Genomic DNA, 13,842 nt, shown 5'->3' with positions numbered 1-13,842 from the left:
GGGGGGGGGGGTGGCGTAGATCGCGATGAGCGCGCGATGCATTATGCCCGATACGCGGCCCAAGCCATAATTGAATGTCGAATTACACGCTGCCGATAGATACTGCTAATAACATTTGCATTTCGCTGTAACTTCATCCATCACGCAGCGAAGGTCCTTCCAGAGCGAAACGCGCGCTATATCGTAATCAAACTCCGAAGCCTCCTTTTTCCCGTCCACCCCCGAGGCTCCCCGCCGCCGAAGGAGCGCCGATGCAACAGCCGAGACGAGGCGAGGATCGATCGACTCGTCGTAATATTTAAGCGAGGAATCGCGACTAATTAAAAATATAAAACGGAAAAGGATACAACGCGTTTCTACCCACCCGGGTTCGTTCGGGCCGGGCAATCGAGCAGGGTTAATCGAATCGCAATTTCCGTCCGATCCAGCGTCCGCGGATTCGTCGATAATCGATTCCGTCGGGCCGGGACACTGATACACGTCCACCCATAAACCATTTTGTCTCGCGCGGAGGAAGCGCCAGGGAGGAGGGTAGGGGAGGGGGTTATCCAGAAACACGATTTCTCATCCCTCGCTTCTCAACGGGATGCTAACGAACCACCACCTCCGCCTCTTTTTTTTTTTTCTCCACGGCGTAACTCTCGGCGACAGGTCGATCGATCGGCCCGGCGGTCGTCGCGTCAAAGACGCCGATTCAGGGAAGAAAACCGACTCGGCGATATCGATGTCCCGATAGCACGGCTCGCTGATGCAAGACGTAGCGAGCGGGAGAGAGAGAGAGAGAGAGCGCCGCACGAGGAGGTGGAGGAGGTCAGAGGTCAAAGGCGGGAGGCATCGATCAAAGTTTTCGCGCGCGATTTATCCCGAAGGCACCGCCATAACGAGGCGGGTCGCCGCGCCATCAGCTTTTTCCATAACGTACCCGATCCGGGAACTCCCGCGCGCGTCCCGAAAACCGGTTTCCCTTCTCGCTCGTCGCCTCGTAGCATCTGGCACCGCAGCCGTCGTCTCCCCGCGTCTCCCCGAGACGTCCCCGGAACGATGACAACTCGAGCGAGAACTCGCTCTTGGGACCGATTAGCCTCCTCCGTCGATAGCTCGTCGGAAGCCCGACTTACGCGCTATTATAGCCTCGGATGAAAAAAAGAAGGAAGGAAAAAAACACACCAAGGCGTCACGCGAACGTCGGTCTCGCGGGAGCGCTTCGGGTAAAGCAGTGGCGATGAAATCATAGAGGCCGGTCGCGGGAGGCTTCCAAAAGGAAGACGTCCGCACCGGATGTTCCCCTCGAACGGACCGCGCGCGGCCCCGGAGGATGCGGAAGTCTCGCGTCTCTTCGCTGCTATTTGTGCAAGTGTGCGTGACGACCAGGGTTGTTTTTCCAGTTCCCCCGTTCCCTTGCCTCCTCCTCCGAGAGCCTCGGGGTCTCCTAATGCGTCGCACGTTCTTGCGTCCTTGCTAAATCGGCCGTTGCATCTCGCGATCTCTTTCTAATGTTGCGACAGCTTGCAACGAAGGCAAACTCGCCGGTTTGTTCTCTCTCTCTTTATTTTTTTTTTTTGCGGCCGAACGCGATCTCGCGTCACGATAGAATGGACCCGGGGATTCAACAACGGTATATTTCGCGACCGTGCTCGCCGCGCTCCGTATTAATGTTGTCCGCACGACGTGCGTTTGAAAACACGCGGCACGTATGTGACCGAATCCCGTCTCGTAACTCGCGACTTTCCTCCCGACGACTCTGCGTGTCTTCCGACGGATTCGAAATCAACTCTCGCCCCGGGGTTTTCATTAAATTAATTGCTACGAGCGGCGCCGACACCGCGGTGCCATTTCCGACTAACGGTTTTTTACAGACCGGCACTGATTACCGAGAGAGCCCCGAAACCACCGTCTCGCGCACGCTGCGTTTTAATTAATCGACGACGTCGGACGTTCCGAGATTCATCGTTATCGGGAGGACCGTCGTATCGCGCACGTTGAGAGTCACATCGAGCGTATATCGTAAAAAAAGAAGTGTGCAGTGATCGCAATCGTTACGATCTCCGTTTCAGGGAAGGGACGGCTCTATCCGGCCTACAGTCTGAGTGGCAGCGAGGGTGAGGATAATACCTCCAGTTTGCGTAGTCGCGTTGTCTATCCGCAAAACAACCACCAGACCAACCAGTCGCATCACAATCATTACAACTCCGGTCAACATAAGCAGCGCGCCTACCAACAGCAACAGCAGCAGCAACATCCCTTGTATCATATGCCCGGCAGTGGTGCCGGCCTCAGCGACACACCGACTTCGGGTAACGCATCCGACGAAACCCTCACCGACAGTGACCTTATCACTGTTGCTCGCGACTCCGCGCTGCTCGTCCATAACGGTGAGTACATCGGTAGTTTCGATGTAGTTTGCGCGCCCAGGAACCGCCGATAAAACCGTATCAATAAAAATACAGGCGAGAATGGATTTGAGAAAAGATCGACATTGCTATCCCCGTATCGTACGGAAGACCGATCGCAGCGAAGAGAGAAAAATATCAGAAACGGAAGGCGTGATGAAACTATTGACGGAGCCCTTACGAAAATATTTCCCGCCGTTTTTAGCCCGCGGAGAACGGCGAAATTCGAGTGAGCGAGCCTGTTTTTGGGGAGTAAGGGAAGTGCTTTTCCGTAATAACGAGTTACAGCGGATTACATACGAATATAGTATGAACGTAGTATTGTATGTACTATCGAGTATTTTTGAGTAGTAAACACGTGCTGTGTAAATTTGACGTGTATTTAAGTACATACATCTGAAACACAGCTAAAAACTTGTTTAACATTCACAAGCATTCACACTGCACATTTTGAAATAGCACGGGTAGGTGCACGACTCTTTAACGTGCTTATTTCTGTACTGAAATGAAGTGCCGAGTAAAACAGGAACATATTAATACGCTGTCCACTCGTCAATGAGAAAGCGAATATTGAAGATTGGCGGATCCCCTTAAAAAATACTCAAGCATATTCGCGCGTACTCGTCATGTGCCTTCGTTCGATAACGCGCCTGAGAGTGCAAAAAACGAGGATAAAACCGACCGAATAGGTTAAAAACGTGGCGAAACGAAGCGATATGAAGAGTAAAAATGGCGAGATACTTTCGTAAGCGACATCTAATATTCAAAGTGAAATGAAATTTTCGCGAGGAAGTTTTCAGCGAGTGAAAAAGAATCTCGCTCGTTGTTCAACATGTAACCGCCCGTCGACGGACAATTAACGGTTACCTCCGTCTCTCGAGAACCGTTTCCAACGCGCTAAGACTGAACGTTCGTATTTCTTCGAGCAGATATTTTTTCCCCTCAGAGATTACCGCCCACTTTTTTCGGCGACAGGGAAAGCCGAGAGAGACGGAGAATCGTTCGAGCTGGTAATCAGGAGGAAAGTATCGGGATTTGTTTCGCTACCTAAATAGCCGTTTTCCGCGTCTGTGGGACACTCGACGACGACGCCGGCGGCGATCGTAAAATCGAGAGGCGACGTAATTGAGAGACAACGCGCGAGCTACGCGCGGAGAGGCGCGCGCGCGATAATATATCGGGCTCGTCGCGTTAACCGAGCAAATCTTTCGAAGATAATCCGCGAGAAGACAGAACGGTAAAAGGACATGTGCGACAGAGTCGGTCATTCGCAATAACGCGAAATCGTTCCCCTACATTACTCAAACATGATGGATGGCCCTTGCGGCGATGAGGTGTGAGGCCACACACGGGGTTTGTCGTAGACGGGGGGTTATCGGCACGCCGGCTTGTCAGGGATGACGTATCGCTCCGAAGGTATACACCATATCTCGGGCCCGTCTAGCCCATCCTGCACCACCTGGAAACCGGCTAGCTCCGGCTAACTCCGTACTCAACGTAGCGGACACTTGCGCGTGAAAGGTATTTATCACTGTAGTCGTCGCCGGCGCAAGACGAGTAAATCAATTCATCGGCCAGCAGCCACCGGCGATATCGGCCGGATTGAAGGAAAAGGAAACAAGAGAGGGAAAGAAGGGGGAGGCAAGAAATGCGTTAGAACGATCACGAGGACTCTGCTCCCGGTGTTACCTAAACACGCGAGCTGCGGGAATATGGAAGGTTCCGCAAATGGATATCGCTATAATGGAGACGTATTCAGTATCGCCGGGGCGGCGGAGCGAGCCTGTGACGTAGCATCGAATCTCCGGATTCGTTTCCGGGGAGAAAAAATGCGGCCGGAATCTCCCGCCTTTTATTGGGCGTAATGCGAAACTCGTACGGCGGGAGCGAGCCGCTCTGATACACATCCCGGTGCTCCGCGATACTCCATTAAGATTTCAGCTGAATCATAATGACTACGGCGACTGAGCACCGCAGCGGGATGAAAAGGAAAAGCGGACTCTCGCGCGCGAGGATTTCAATCTCCAGGCATGACGACTCCGCGCGAGGCCATTCCCTCAACGTGACAACACGCTGCCGCCATCCATCATACGCGCGCGCTCGCTCTCCTATTCTTCCACGAGCAAATAATTCCTGGCCCCCGTGACAGACCGGGACACATCCTGGACGCATAATGCTCGAGGTCAATCCGGCTCTGGGCCGCGCATAAACGCGCAATTACGGGCTGCGCGGATTAGCATGACAGTGGAAATCATCGCGTCATCCGGGGGCCGTATTAGACGATTACATTACCGTTGCACAGTGCGCCACGAAGCGTCCCGGATTAATAACGGCGCCTTCGATCATACCAAGATGACGTTCCGAATTATATGAGAATATCCTTTATCCGGCGTTACCAGCGAAAAGTTGCCCTTCTCCTTCAACATCCCGTTGTAACGGCGAGAACGGCTGTTTTCCATTTAATAACGCAAGCATCGTCCTGTCTTTGTTACCGATCGGACAAAGACAAAATGATGCTTGTCTCGGCTAAATGAAATACGTCCAATCAGCGGCGCGACGTTCGACTCTAGTTTGTTCGCGACGGAATTTCCGGCGGAAATCGAATAAACGGGAGATACAACGATTATCGTTTACCGTGAAAACGCGCGATATAAAGCGCATTACATCGTTCCCTGATTAACCGTCGGCACACAATCGCCATTTTCATCGTCGAGGGCTGAATGAATTAGGATTTTCGCTCCGGTGTACGGGCGTGACGAATTTCCCGATTCCGCCGCGCGCGCGCGCGGAATCGCGAGCCACGTTAATGAGACGGAAGTAATCCCTCCCCTCCGGGTATTCATTCGTCCTGGCTGAAAGCCCTCCTGGGTCGGTCATAGTTCCGGCGCAGGAATGGATTTCGCCGCGAAATTCCGGTCGTGCACTCTAATCCACGTCGTCTCCTCCGACCTTCGATATTCACACGAAGGAAGAACTCCCCGCCGCTTTATCACGAACAAGCGCGCGCGTACACACACACACTGCGAAATTCCTCTTCGCGTATTATAAATTTCTCGGATAATTAATGTCCTCCCCCTCGCGCGCTACATGACTTTTTCCCAAGGAGCGATTGAAAATCTTTCCTCGCCGCTACCAAACTGCCGTGAGCATAAATAACCCTTCGAGCACGCGTAAACCAAAGGAGAGGGGGAGGAGGGGGGAACTTTCCGCAACTGGGGCGTTTAAACATATCCCCGTACTTGACACGCGAATTATCGATTCACGCGCATCCTTCTTGCGGCGAGTTGCGCCGTGCTGAAAGATAAAGTTTCGCAGTTTCATTAATTATTCAATTCGCATATCACACACACTCCCTCGCTCGGCGTACATTTTACGTACGCGTAATTTATCGCGTTTTTCACTATCGCGACCGAAGATACGGGACATTATCGTTCTGCCGGTAGTCTTGGCCGGCATATTTCACAAATATCTTCGCGCCATCGATAACGTTGGCGTGCGCGGGCGCGACGATTCATCAAATACTCTTTAGTAACGGCCGGGCCTTTGTCGCCCGGCTGGATAATCACGACTCGTTATGCCGAAAAACGCGAGATGACCGGTCACATCGACGTGCGGAAAAAAAAAATATAGGAAAACAGAAATCGCCCTTTGTTGCTCACGCAAAATATCGGATTTCGTTCGCATTAACGAGCGTCTATCGTCGCGAATCTTCTCCTAACGATCCGCGCTGTCAGCCGGCGAGTTAGTCGCTCGTTAACACTTCGTTTGATCCTACGACTGGCGACGTTTTATCGTCGTCTCGCGTGATAAGTGCGCGATTCACCCGAACAAGGACGAAGCGCTCGCTCTATACCTATCGCGACACCGTCTCGGCCCGACATTCGCGCGCTGACTGCATTTCCGCCCGGTAGACAGGCGCATAAATAAAAAATCAATACACCCTTTCGTTCACGCATTTTTTCCTGCTCCTTCCTACCCCTCCGTTCCTCTTTGTTTCTTCACGCGCCTTCGTCGCCTCCCTCATCTCTCTCTCTCTCTCTCTCTCGTCATCTCCGCGTCTCGAGACTCCTCTCTCCTTCGCGTTCTGTTTCGCGCCCAATTTGCGGCCCATCATCGCTACGGAAGAAGCAATTTCTAACTTAAATGAAACTCCCTCTTGCTCGCTTGCTCGCTCGCCTACCCTCGATCGACAGGAGACGCCGGTCTTGCGTTTCAGCGAGTAGGGTAGCGCGAACACAGAGCGCAGAGACGGAAGGGTGGAAGCTCTTCTCTCTATCGCAGCGAATACGTGCAACCCCCGCTCGCAGTAGAGCTACCAGTCGCTCTCTCACCGCTTACACGCAACTCCCAACGTTCCTGACAAGATTATGACGTGGACTCCGAGCACTCCGCAACTGCACGCAACTTGGTACGCCCTTACATTGGAATTGTCCATGCGATCGAATATCGCAAATGCCGTCCCTTCTCAACGGATGATCGTCGCAAATTTCGATGCGTACGTTCTGCTCGTTACATCAGAAATATAATCGAGAACTCTGCACGGAAAATGTCGTAGGATCTAATTAGGATCCCCAATCTAATCGGAATCTATGCCGTATATGAGAAGGTCCAGGAAAATATCAATACGGGTATCACTGTTGATAACAACAAGACTCAAGAATTCCCGAGCAGCGAGAACTCGCAGTCCAATTATTGCAAATTGTCCGCAAGCTCGGGAAATTTGGCGCAACGTAATGAAACGAGTGTAACGCCCTGAGGTGTGATTTCTTCCCCGCGGAAGACGGGAGAGTGTGCACCGTCGTCGGCGTAACGCGATCCTCTCGTCGATGATTTCCAACGGAGCGGCACATGCACAGCTGATAGCATTAACACGATGCGTGGATTATCCAGCGCTCGCCGAAGTACATTGTCTCGAAGAGTATCGCTAAACCGCTTACCGGCTGGATATTACGTCCCTGGCAAGATCATCGCGCAAACTTGGGAAACTGCAGCTGCGAGCATTTCACCTCGCGTCAAATCATCGCGCGGCGGGTGATTGGCCGGGACACGAGCGCCACATTCCCAACTTTTCTTTTCCCGCGGTGGCACACGGCTACTTGCCACTGGTAAGGAGCTAGTTAACAGTTTGTAACGTCCCTGTCACTATCACGAGGCAAAAGCGGAACTCCCACTAACTAGCTTCTTGCGACGCCGCTATCGCGATTATCGTTTGTCGTCCATTCAGCGTATCTATTACATCGCCGTAAGCAATCCTCCGGATCAGCCGTGGAGATTGTTTCGAGCTGGTTCCGGCCAACTTCCGCGGGAACGTCGAGTTCGCGGCGCGAAATTCGATTCCGCAACCGCCCGGAGTGGCCTCCCCCCCGTTTCTCCTCGCATAATGCACAATGCGACGATAATTCGTACACGAGCGTACGTTTCCGCGATTTTTCTCCCGCTTACGGGGGACAGATTTACGGACGCGCGACCTAAGGTTTGTTCGCTATATATATGCTAAAACGCTCGCATCCTCCGTTTTTTCCCCGCCGATAGACGCGTAATCGGCCGCTCGGGAAGGCAATAATAAAGCGCGACTGACAAAGAAGGTTAGCGGACGCTATCGCGTGGCTGGAAGTTCGCGAGATTGCCTGGCAACCTCTCGATATGGCCTGAGTAGAAGCGCGGCGAACTTCGATAATCTTCTCCGCAGCGGCCCAGGACCCAAGTTTGGCAATCAATGCGAAGTAACAGTTTAATTAAATACGGGTAACCCTTCACCGACTCCACGCGCGCCCAGCCGCGCTTACCCGAAGACAGACTAATCTTGGCCGCGTCGTCTCAAGGGCTCCAGCTGGATTCAGTAAACGTGAGTGTTCGACGGACTCGTAAATCCGATCGTCGTCGACTCCGCTGACGCGCCGCATCCTCTTGGTCCCTTCATCCGTCGTTCCTCAGATCGCGACACGTCGAACTTTGCGGTCGGTAAACAGCAATCGAACGAATACGATTTCGAGCGAGATCGAAGCGTCGTCGCACCGGCTCGAGAGACTATTTCTCGCGTCTCGCGTCGGAATTTACGCCGGATTGCCGTAGATCCGGGTTACCGATAAGTCGGAATAAATTGCCATTCTCGAACTTATCAGTCTCGAATGTGCCGAATTTGTTCGTTAAACGATCGGTCGATCTTAGTTCGCTTTCTACGTAAATAACATACGTCTTAATCAAATGCGAACACGTGTCCTGGTTGTGGAGCGCCCGTTAAAATTATACCGTAAAAATACACACCGTAAACAGACGATCCCCCCGGGGGATAACGAAGTTTCATGTGTTTGCCGCGAAATATGTGATTCGATATAAAACGAATTCTCACACAGCAATCATAAATTACGAATTAATATATATATATATGTGAGTGTGTATGTGCGCATTCCACACATTCGCGTGCTCTCGCCACGATATACTCGTGAATTATGAAGGTCAGGTTTTAACACGCGGGAGCTTCAAGCTTCTGGACCTCTTAACATGTTGAGCGGATCGCGAGGAGATTCTACATCGGTGACAAAGTACCCTTACGTGAGTCCATTACCGAAAGCACCTTTCATGCTAGAATGTTATTGATACGTAGACGTAAGTTCGCGTGTGCGCGCGCGAGGACAGGCAGCCCTTCCTTCGAGAGCATTATGCCCCTGCAGCGAACGCGCCTCATCCATTTTCCATTCTCTTCTCCGTTTTTCCTCCCGACTGCCATGTTTATGTATGTCCGGCTGATTATCGAAAGCGAGGATACGCGGCTGTTTGTCTCCTATACCCGCCGGCGACAGTGGCGAAGTATCGGAGTACGAGGGTCACGCTCGAATACCCGCTTTCCTCGTGCTTCAACCTTCTTCTTCTTCTCTTCTCCTTTCTCTCTTTCTCCACCGGCGTCTTCTTATCTCCTTCCTCATGCTCGCAGCTTTGCCACGCACGACTCCCCGATGCCACGAGCAAGTTTTATACCCGGGGGACGTCTCCTACGCCTGATTTCGATTCTCGAAACTTCGCCTCTTCGCGGTCTTCCGTCCGGTCGCACCCTCCTCCCTTCCGGAACCCTTGAGGGGTCTCTTTTTCGCTTGTTTACGAATTACCAGACTCATTTCCATCCTTCTGTGGTCCCGCGCTCGTTCGGGATCTCGTCCCGGCATATCGGGAGAAAATGAACTCTTCCCCGTGCGCGTCCCGAAGTAAATGGATCGCCACGAGGCGGAAGATCCGCGAAGCATACGGGCAATAAAGGCTCTGTCATCGTGTCTTTATAGCACTCTTTGCCGCGGTTCGCACAAGGGAGCCATTACCGCTGCTACTTGAGCGAGTTCCTGACCTTTTGCCACAGACCATGCGTACATTCGCCACCGTATATGCACATTAGAAGGCGTTATACGTCGCGGGGAGGTACGAAATACTTTTAAAAGAGTACTTTTCGAGGAGTGAGCGAGCAACATTCAACGTGATTTTCGTCGCAGCGATTTAACGGAGCCTTCACTATCATCATTTCGTTACGCTCGCGTCGCATAATTGCGACAATGCGCGGAAATTGCACTTACAGTACCCGCATTATCCGCGATCTGTCAACGGGAGTGATGCCGTAACCGGCCGTAACAGATTACGCCGATCGACGGACGCGTTATTAACTCGAATATTACTCGCGACACGGCGCGGCACACCCGCTGAAAAGGATTCGCTCAACAAGGTGTACACGTACATACAGCAGCGGTATATTCTCGATAACTGCCGTGGACTTTAGTCGGACGGGCGCTTGTCCTTCGCTCGTTGCACACAGCGTACATTTCAACCGAGAATGGAACGACCCGAATCCCTTTTAATACCGAACTANGGGGAAATGTTTTTCCCCCCCCCCCCCCCCCCCCCCTCTTCTCCAATGGTCCGAGAGAAGCTCCTTCGTGCCGTTATCAAACCCAAGTTCAACCTATGCATTATTCAGAGAAAGAGTGGACGTGAAATTGGTGGTGGGGCGGAAAAAAGGGGGCCTATTAGCATGGAACCAAATTACTTTTCCGCGATAACGTCATTCGTATAATTTGCCACCACGGATGGTGGAAGCTTTTTCGAGTACGTCTCTCTCTCTCTCTCTCTCTCCTTCTCCCTTTCTTTCTCAGTTCGCCCCGACAACGTAATATCCAGAATCGAGCCCATCTGCGATTTTTCTGATAAGGATTTCTCGTTTGACCGAGATTCCCAACGGGAGGGAATCAAAACGAGGTAACCGGGCGACAACCTTAGCGCGCGTCGCTACCGAACCAAGGTTTCCAGTCCACTTTCTGTCGCGTCATTGTAACGGAAAAAATAGAAACCTACACGTTGGACGCGTACGTACGTGCGTACATTCGAGATGAATGCATGTGATACATTCTCCCGCGCTCCAAAGGCCGTACGGCTGAAACTTTCGGACGAGTCATGCGACCGTGCGTCAGCAACGCGATCCTTACACCACCGCGGTGCAAACCGAACTTTGTTGCGTATAATACCGCAGGAAATTTCTTATTCGTACATTCGAGCTTTCGTGATCCTCGCACTTAAACGGGAACTGCTGAGTCAATCGATGAAGACCCGACCTCGTTATTTGAACATTGTTAAGAACTGGAGCGCACGTGATGCGGTGCCGAAGAAGGCTGGCTCGTTACGCATCTATCCGTCGCTCTTCGCGAATCACGAGATGTCGCGAGTACTCGGCAAACGATCGCCCAGATACGCGATGATCGCAAACACAGAGAAGGTCAAAGTAAGGTTGCGGAAAGACACACATAGAGGTACGGGAGCCATGAAAAAACGAACGCGACCGAGAGTACGCGCGCGGAGAGAATCAGTGAGCGGACGACGCGGACGAGTCGGAATGTAATTTGTTGTCTGCGGAAGACAATCGAGGGATCGGTCGCGGCAGGACGCGAGTCCTTCCTAGGTTCCGGACGCGAATCACCCGGCTGGACCGTCGGTAGTCCGGCGGAAGTACGAGGGCTTTCTCTCTCTCTCTCTCTTTCTCTTTCTCTCTTTTCCTCTTTCGGCGCGCCATGGTCGGCGAAACAATTTCAATCATTCCCGACGTAGCTTTGATGTTTTATGAGGATACCTACGCATTCCTCCGGTCGGTGGAGTCGCAATTCGTTTGGGAAAACCGAACTCTTTTTCCCCCTCGCGCGTCCCCTCCTCCCTTAGGTTACTCCACCTCGTCTTTCTCTCTGGCGTCTTAACCTCGCACGTGGTTTTCTTCCTGTCTCGACTCGTTGGAGGGTCGCGGAAATACGGAGGACCCGTGAGCGGAAGGAATCGAAACACGGGCGTCAGTTCGGTCTGACCGTGTCTCGGACATGGAGCAAATAATGGAGGTCCGATGTCTCTCTGTCTTCGACGACCTAATGCCGCCGTCGAGCTCTCGCCTGCCTTCGCTGACCATGCAAATATTTATTTACTAGTTCTCGTTTGAGGGCAAATAATCCCGCGACGCGCCTTCCCGAGGAGGAGATCTTCGGATTCACGTGCGAGTCTGCCCTGCCGGTTATTCGCGCGAATCTATTCTCATTGTTACAATTATTATTATATTTATTACATATATATTTAGGCAAGGCGGTGAAACCAGCTGTGCACAGCTGACGCACTTTTGATCGCTCTCAACATTGCGTCTTCGACACTTTTGAAGTGTACATATCGTAATCGTTAGCGTCCAATAAAGGCAATGTTATTATTATAAGCAAGCCGAATTTTGAGAGTTATAATTAACGTAACGTCCCGACTAGAAATTGTCATCAGGTATACTTGAGATAAAACGTCATGGAGATTCGATAATCTGATGAGGACATTATGACGAATGCTGACTAAGGTCCTGATTACCGCGCAGCGTTCTATGGCTTCTTAGAATCTGATAGTATAGCCTTAGATGGACCCGACAGCCAGTTAAAGTCAACTCAGCTGGAGCATGAAGTAAATTTCTAGCCGGGATTGTGCATACTCGAGCCTCGATGAACGGCAGGATACGTGTCGCAGGGGATTAACTTGCGAGCCGGCGTGTCAGCGTCGCGAATCTTTCCAGAGACACGAGGACAACATTTAAGAATTGTTCGAATGTATCGGCTGAAGAGAATTCGGGACACGTCTCCCAGCAGATACCTTGACTTTCTTGCTATCTCTTTGAAAGCTCGGCGTATCTGGAATCGGGGGAGGGTACACTTCGAGAATGAAAGTACTTCCTCGCGCGCGCGTTCGAAAAGTACACCTGATATCACGCGACGCGATGCGGGGTAAATCCGAAATCTAATCGCTCCGCCCGAAGATTCCGGGCACGTGCGCGGTATATGCAGTGGGTACCAGTCGAACCTGAAAAGCCGATGTAGCCGAGTGAGAGAGCGCGAGAGAAAAAAGCAGATCGGGAAACTAGCGGAGGGCAAAAGGGATGGGAGGGCGGTCGATTCCGAGAGGAGAGGATATCGATGCCGATTACAACGGTCGGGACGCGCGGCAAAATCATCCCGGATAAAACGGCCGCGGCGTTTATTACACCGGCCGACGCGGAAAGTTCCATTTACATACCGTGCGAGAAAGCGGCGGAGACGCCGGGGAAAAAAAGATGCGGACGCGATTTGCAAGACGCCGACCGGGGAGGGGGGAACGACGGTAATAGAGGAAGCGGAGGGTGGAAGGGTAACGGCGGCGACGGAGGAGTAAAAGTCGGGAAGGCAAATTTCGTTATTGCCTGCGACAGCCCCGAGGCACGCGGTTACCTGGAGCGCCGTTAAAATAAGAAATTGAGTGATAAAAAAAAATGGACAATAATAAGTATGTAAATAATGAAAAGCAACGCGCGCGCGCTTTAAGCTTGTAATTCGTATTCGTGCTCGATACTGCAACTCGTAATCGATCGCATAAACACGAAAAGCATTTCCGTGTACGCGGACATTTTACTTCTGCAAAAAATTACGGTCGCGGAAAAATCGAGTACTTATCGGGGAACACGGGACAAAGCGGCGACCGAACGAATCTATCGTATGCGCATAATGGATTAGCCCGCGTTAATTGACGGAAACTAAAGTCGCGTCGTAATTATACGAATATATAATTTCGCCGTTCGCGCTGAACGATGTGGTCGCCGCTTCCTCGTAGCTACGCATCCAGCTTCGAGGGTATCGAAATTTCACGTGCAACGAATAACAAGGTAGACCGGACAATTTGCCGAGTTTGCATGATTAATCATTTCGCATCAATTTGCGAAACTAAAGTTGCGTGCCGTAATTATCCGAATATTATTTCGCCCTCCGGTGAGAAGGGCGCTCCGTTTTCTTGCGACCGCGCCGCGTGCACGTCTACGCCTATACGGGAAGCACGTACACAACCCACGTACTCCTATTCCGACCTGGCTCTCGTGAAATTAAACCGAGAGTCCATCGTTTCCCTCTTTCGGTCGGGTCGCTGCTATAAACTTCGCCAGTTT

General features: G+C 51.8%; 1 protein-coding gene across 1 annotated transcript in view; it reads left to right on the top strand.

Annotated features, from left to right (window-relative positions):
* LOC106750589 overlaps positions 1–12,350 on the top strand; it is a 13,493-nt gene extending 1,143 nt beyond the window's left edge. Inside the window, exons 2-4 of the mRNA XM_014631034.1 lie at positions 2,015–2,395; positions 6,946–7,120; positions 12,256–12,350. Coding sequence (XP_014486520.1) covers positions 2,015–2,395; positions 6,946–7,120; positions 12,256–12,350 — 651 coding nt within the window. The remainder of the gene's footprint in view (positions 1–2,014; positions 2,396–6,945; positions 7,121–12,255) is intronic.
* The last annotated feature ends 1,492 nt before the right edge of the window (positions 12,351–13,842 follow it).

The sequence above is a fragment of the Dinoponera quadriceps genome, unplaced genomic scaffold (genome assembly GCF_001313825.1).
Source record: "Dinoponera quadriceps isolate SergipeBrazil2010 unplaced genomic scaffold, ASM131382v1 scaffold5050, whole genome shotgun sequence".
Lineage (NCBI taxonomy): Eukaryota > Metazoa > Arthropoda > Insecta > Hymenoptera > Formicidae > Dinoponera > Dinoponera quadriceps.
This window is presented reverse-complemented; position numbering and strand designations above follow the sequence as displayed.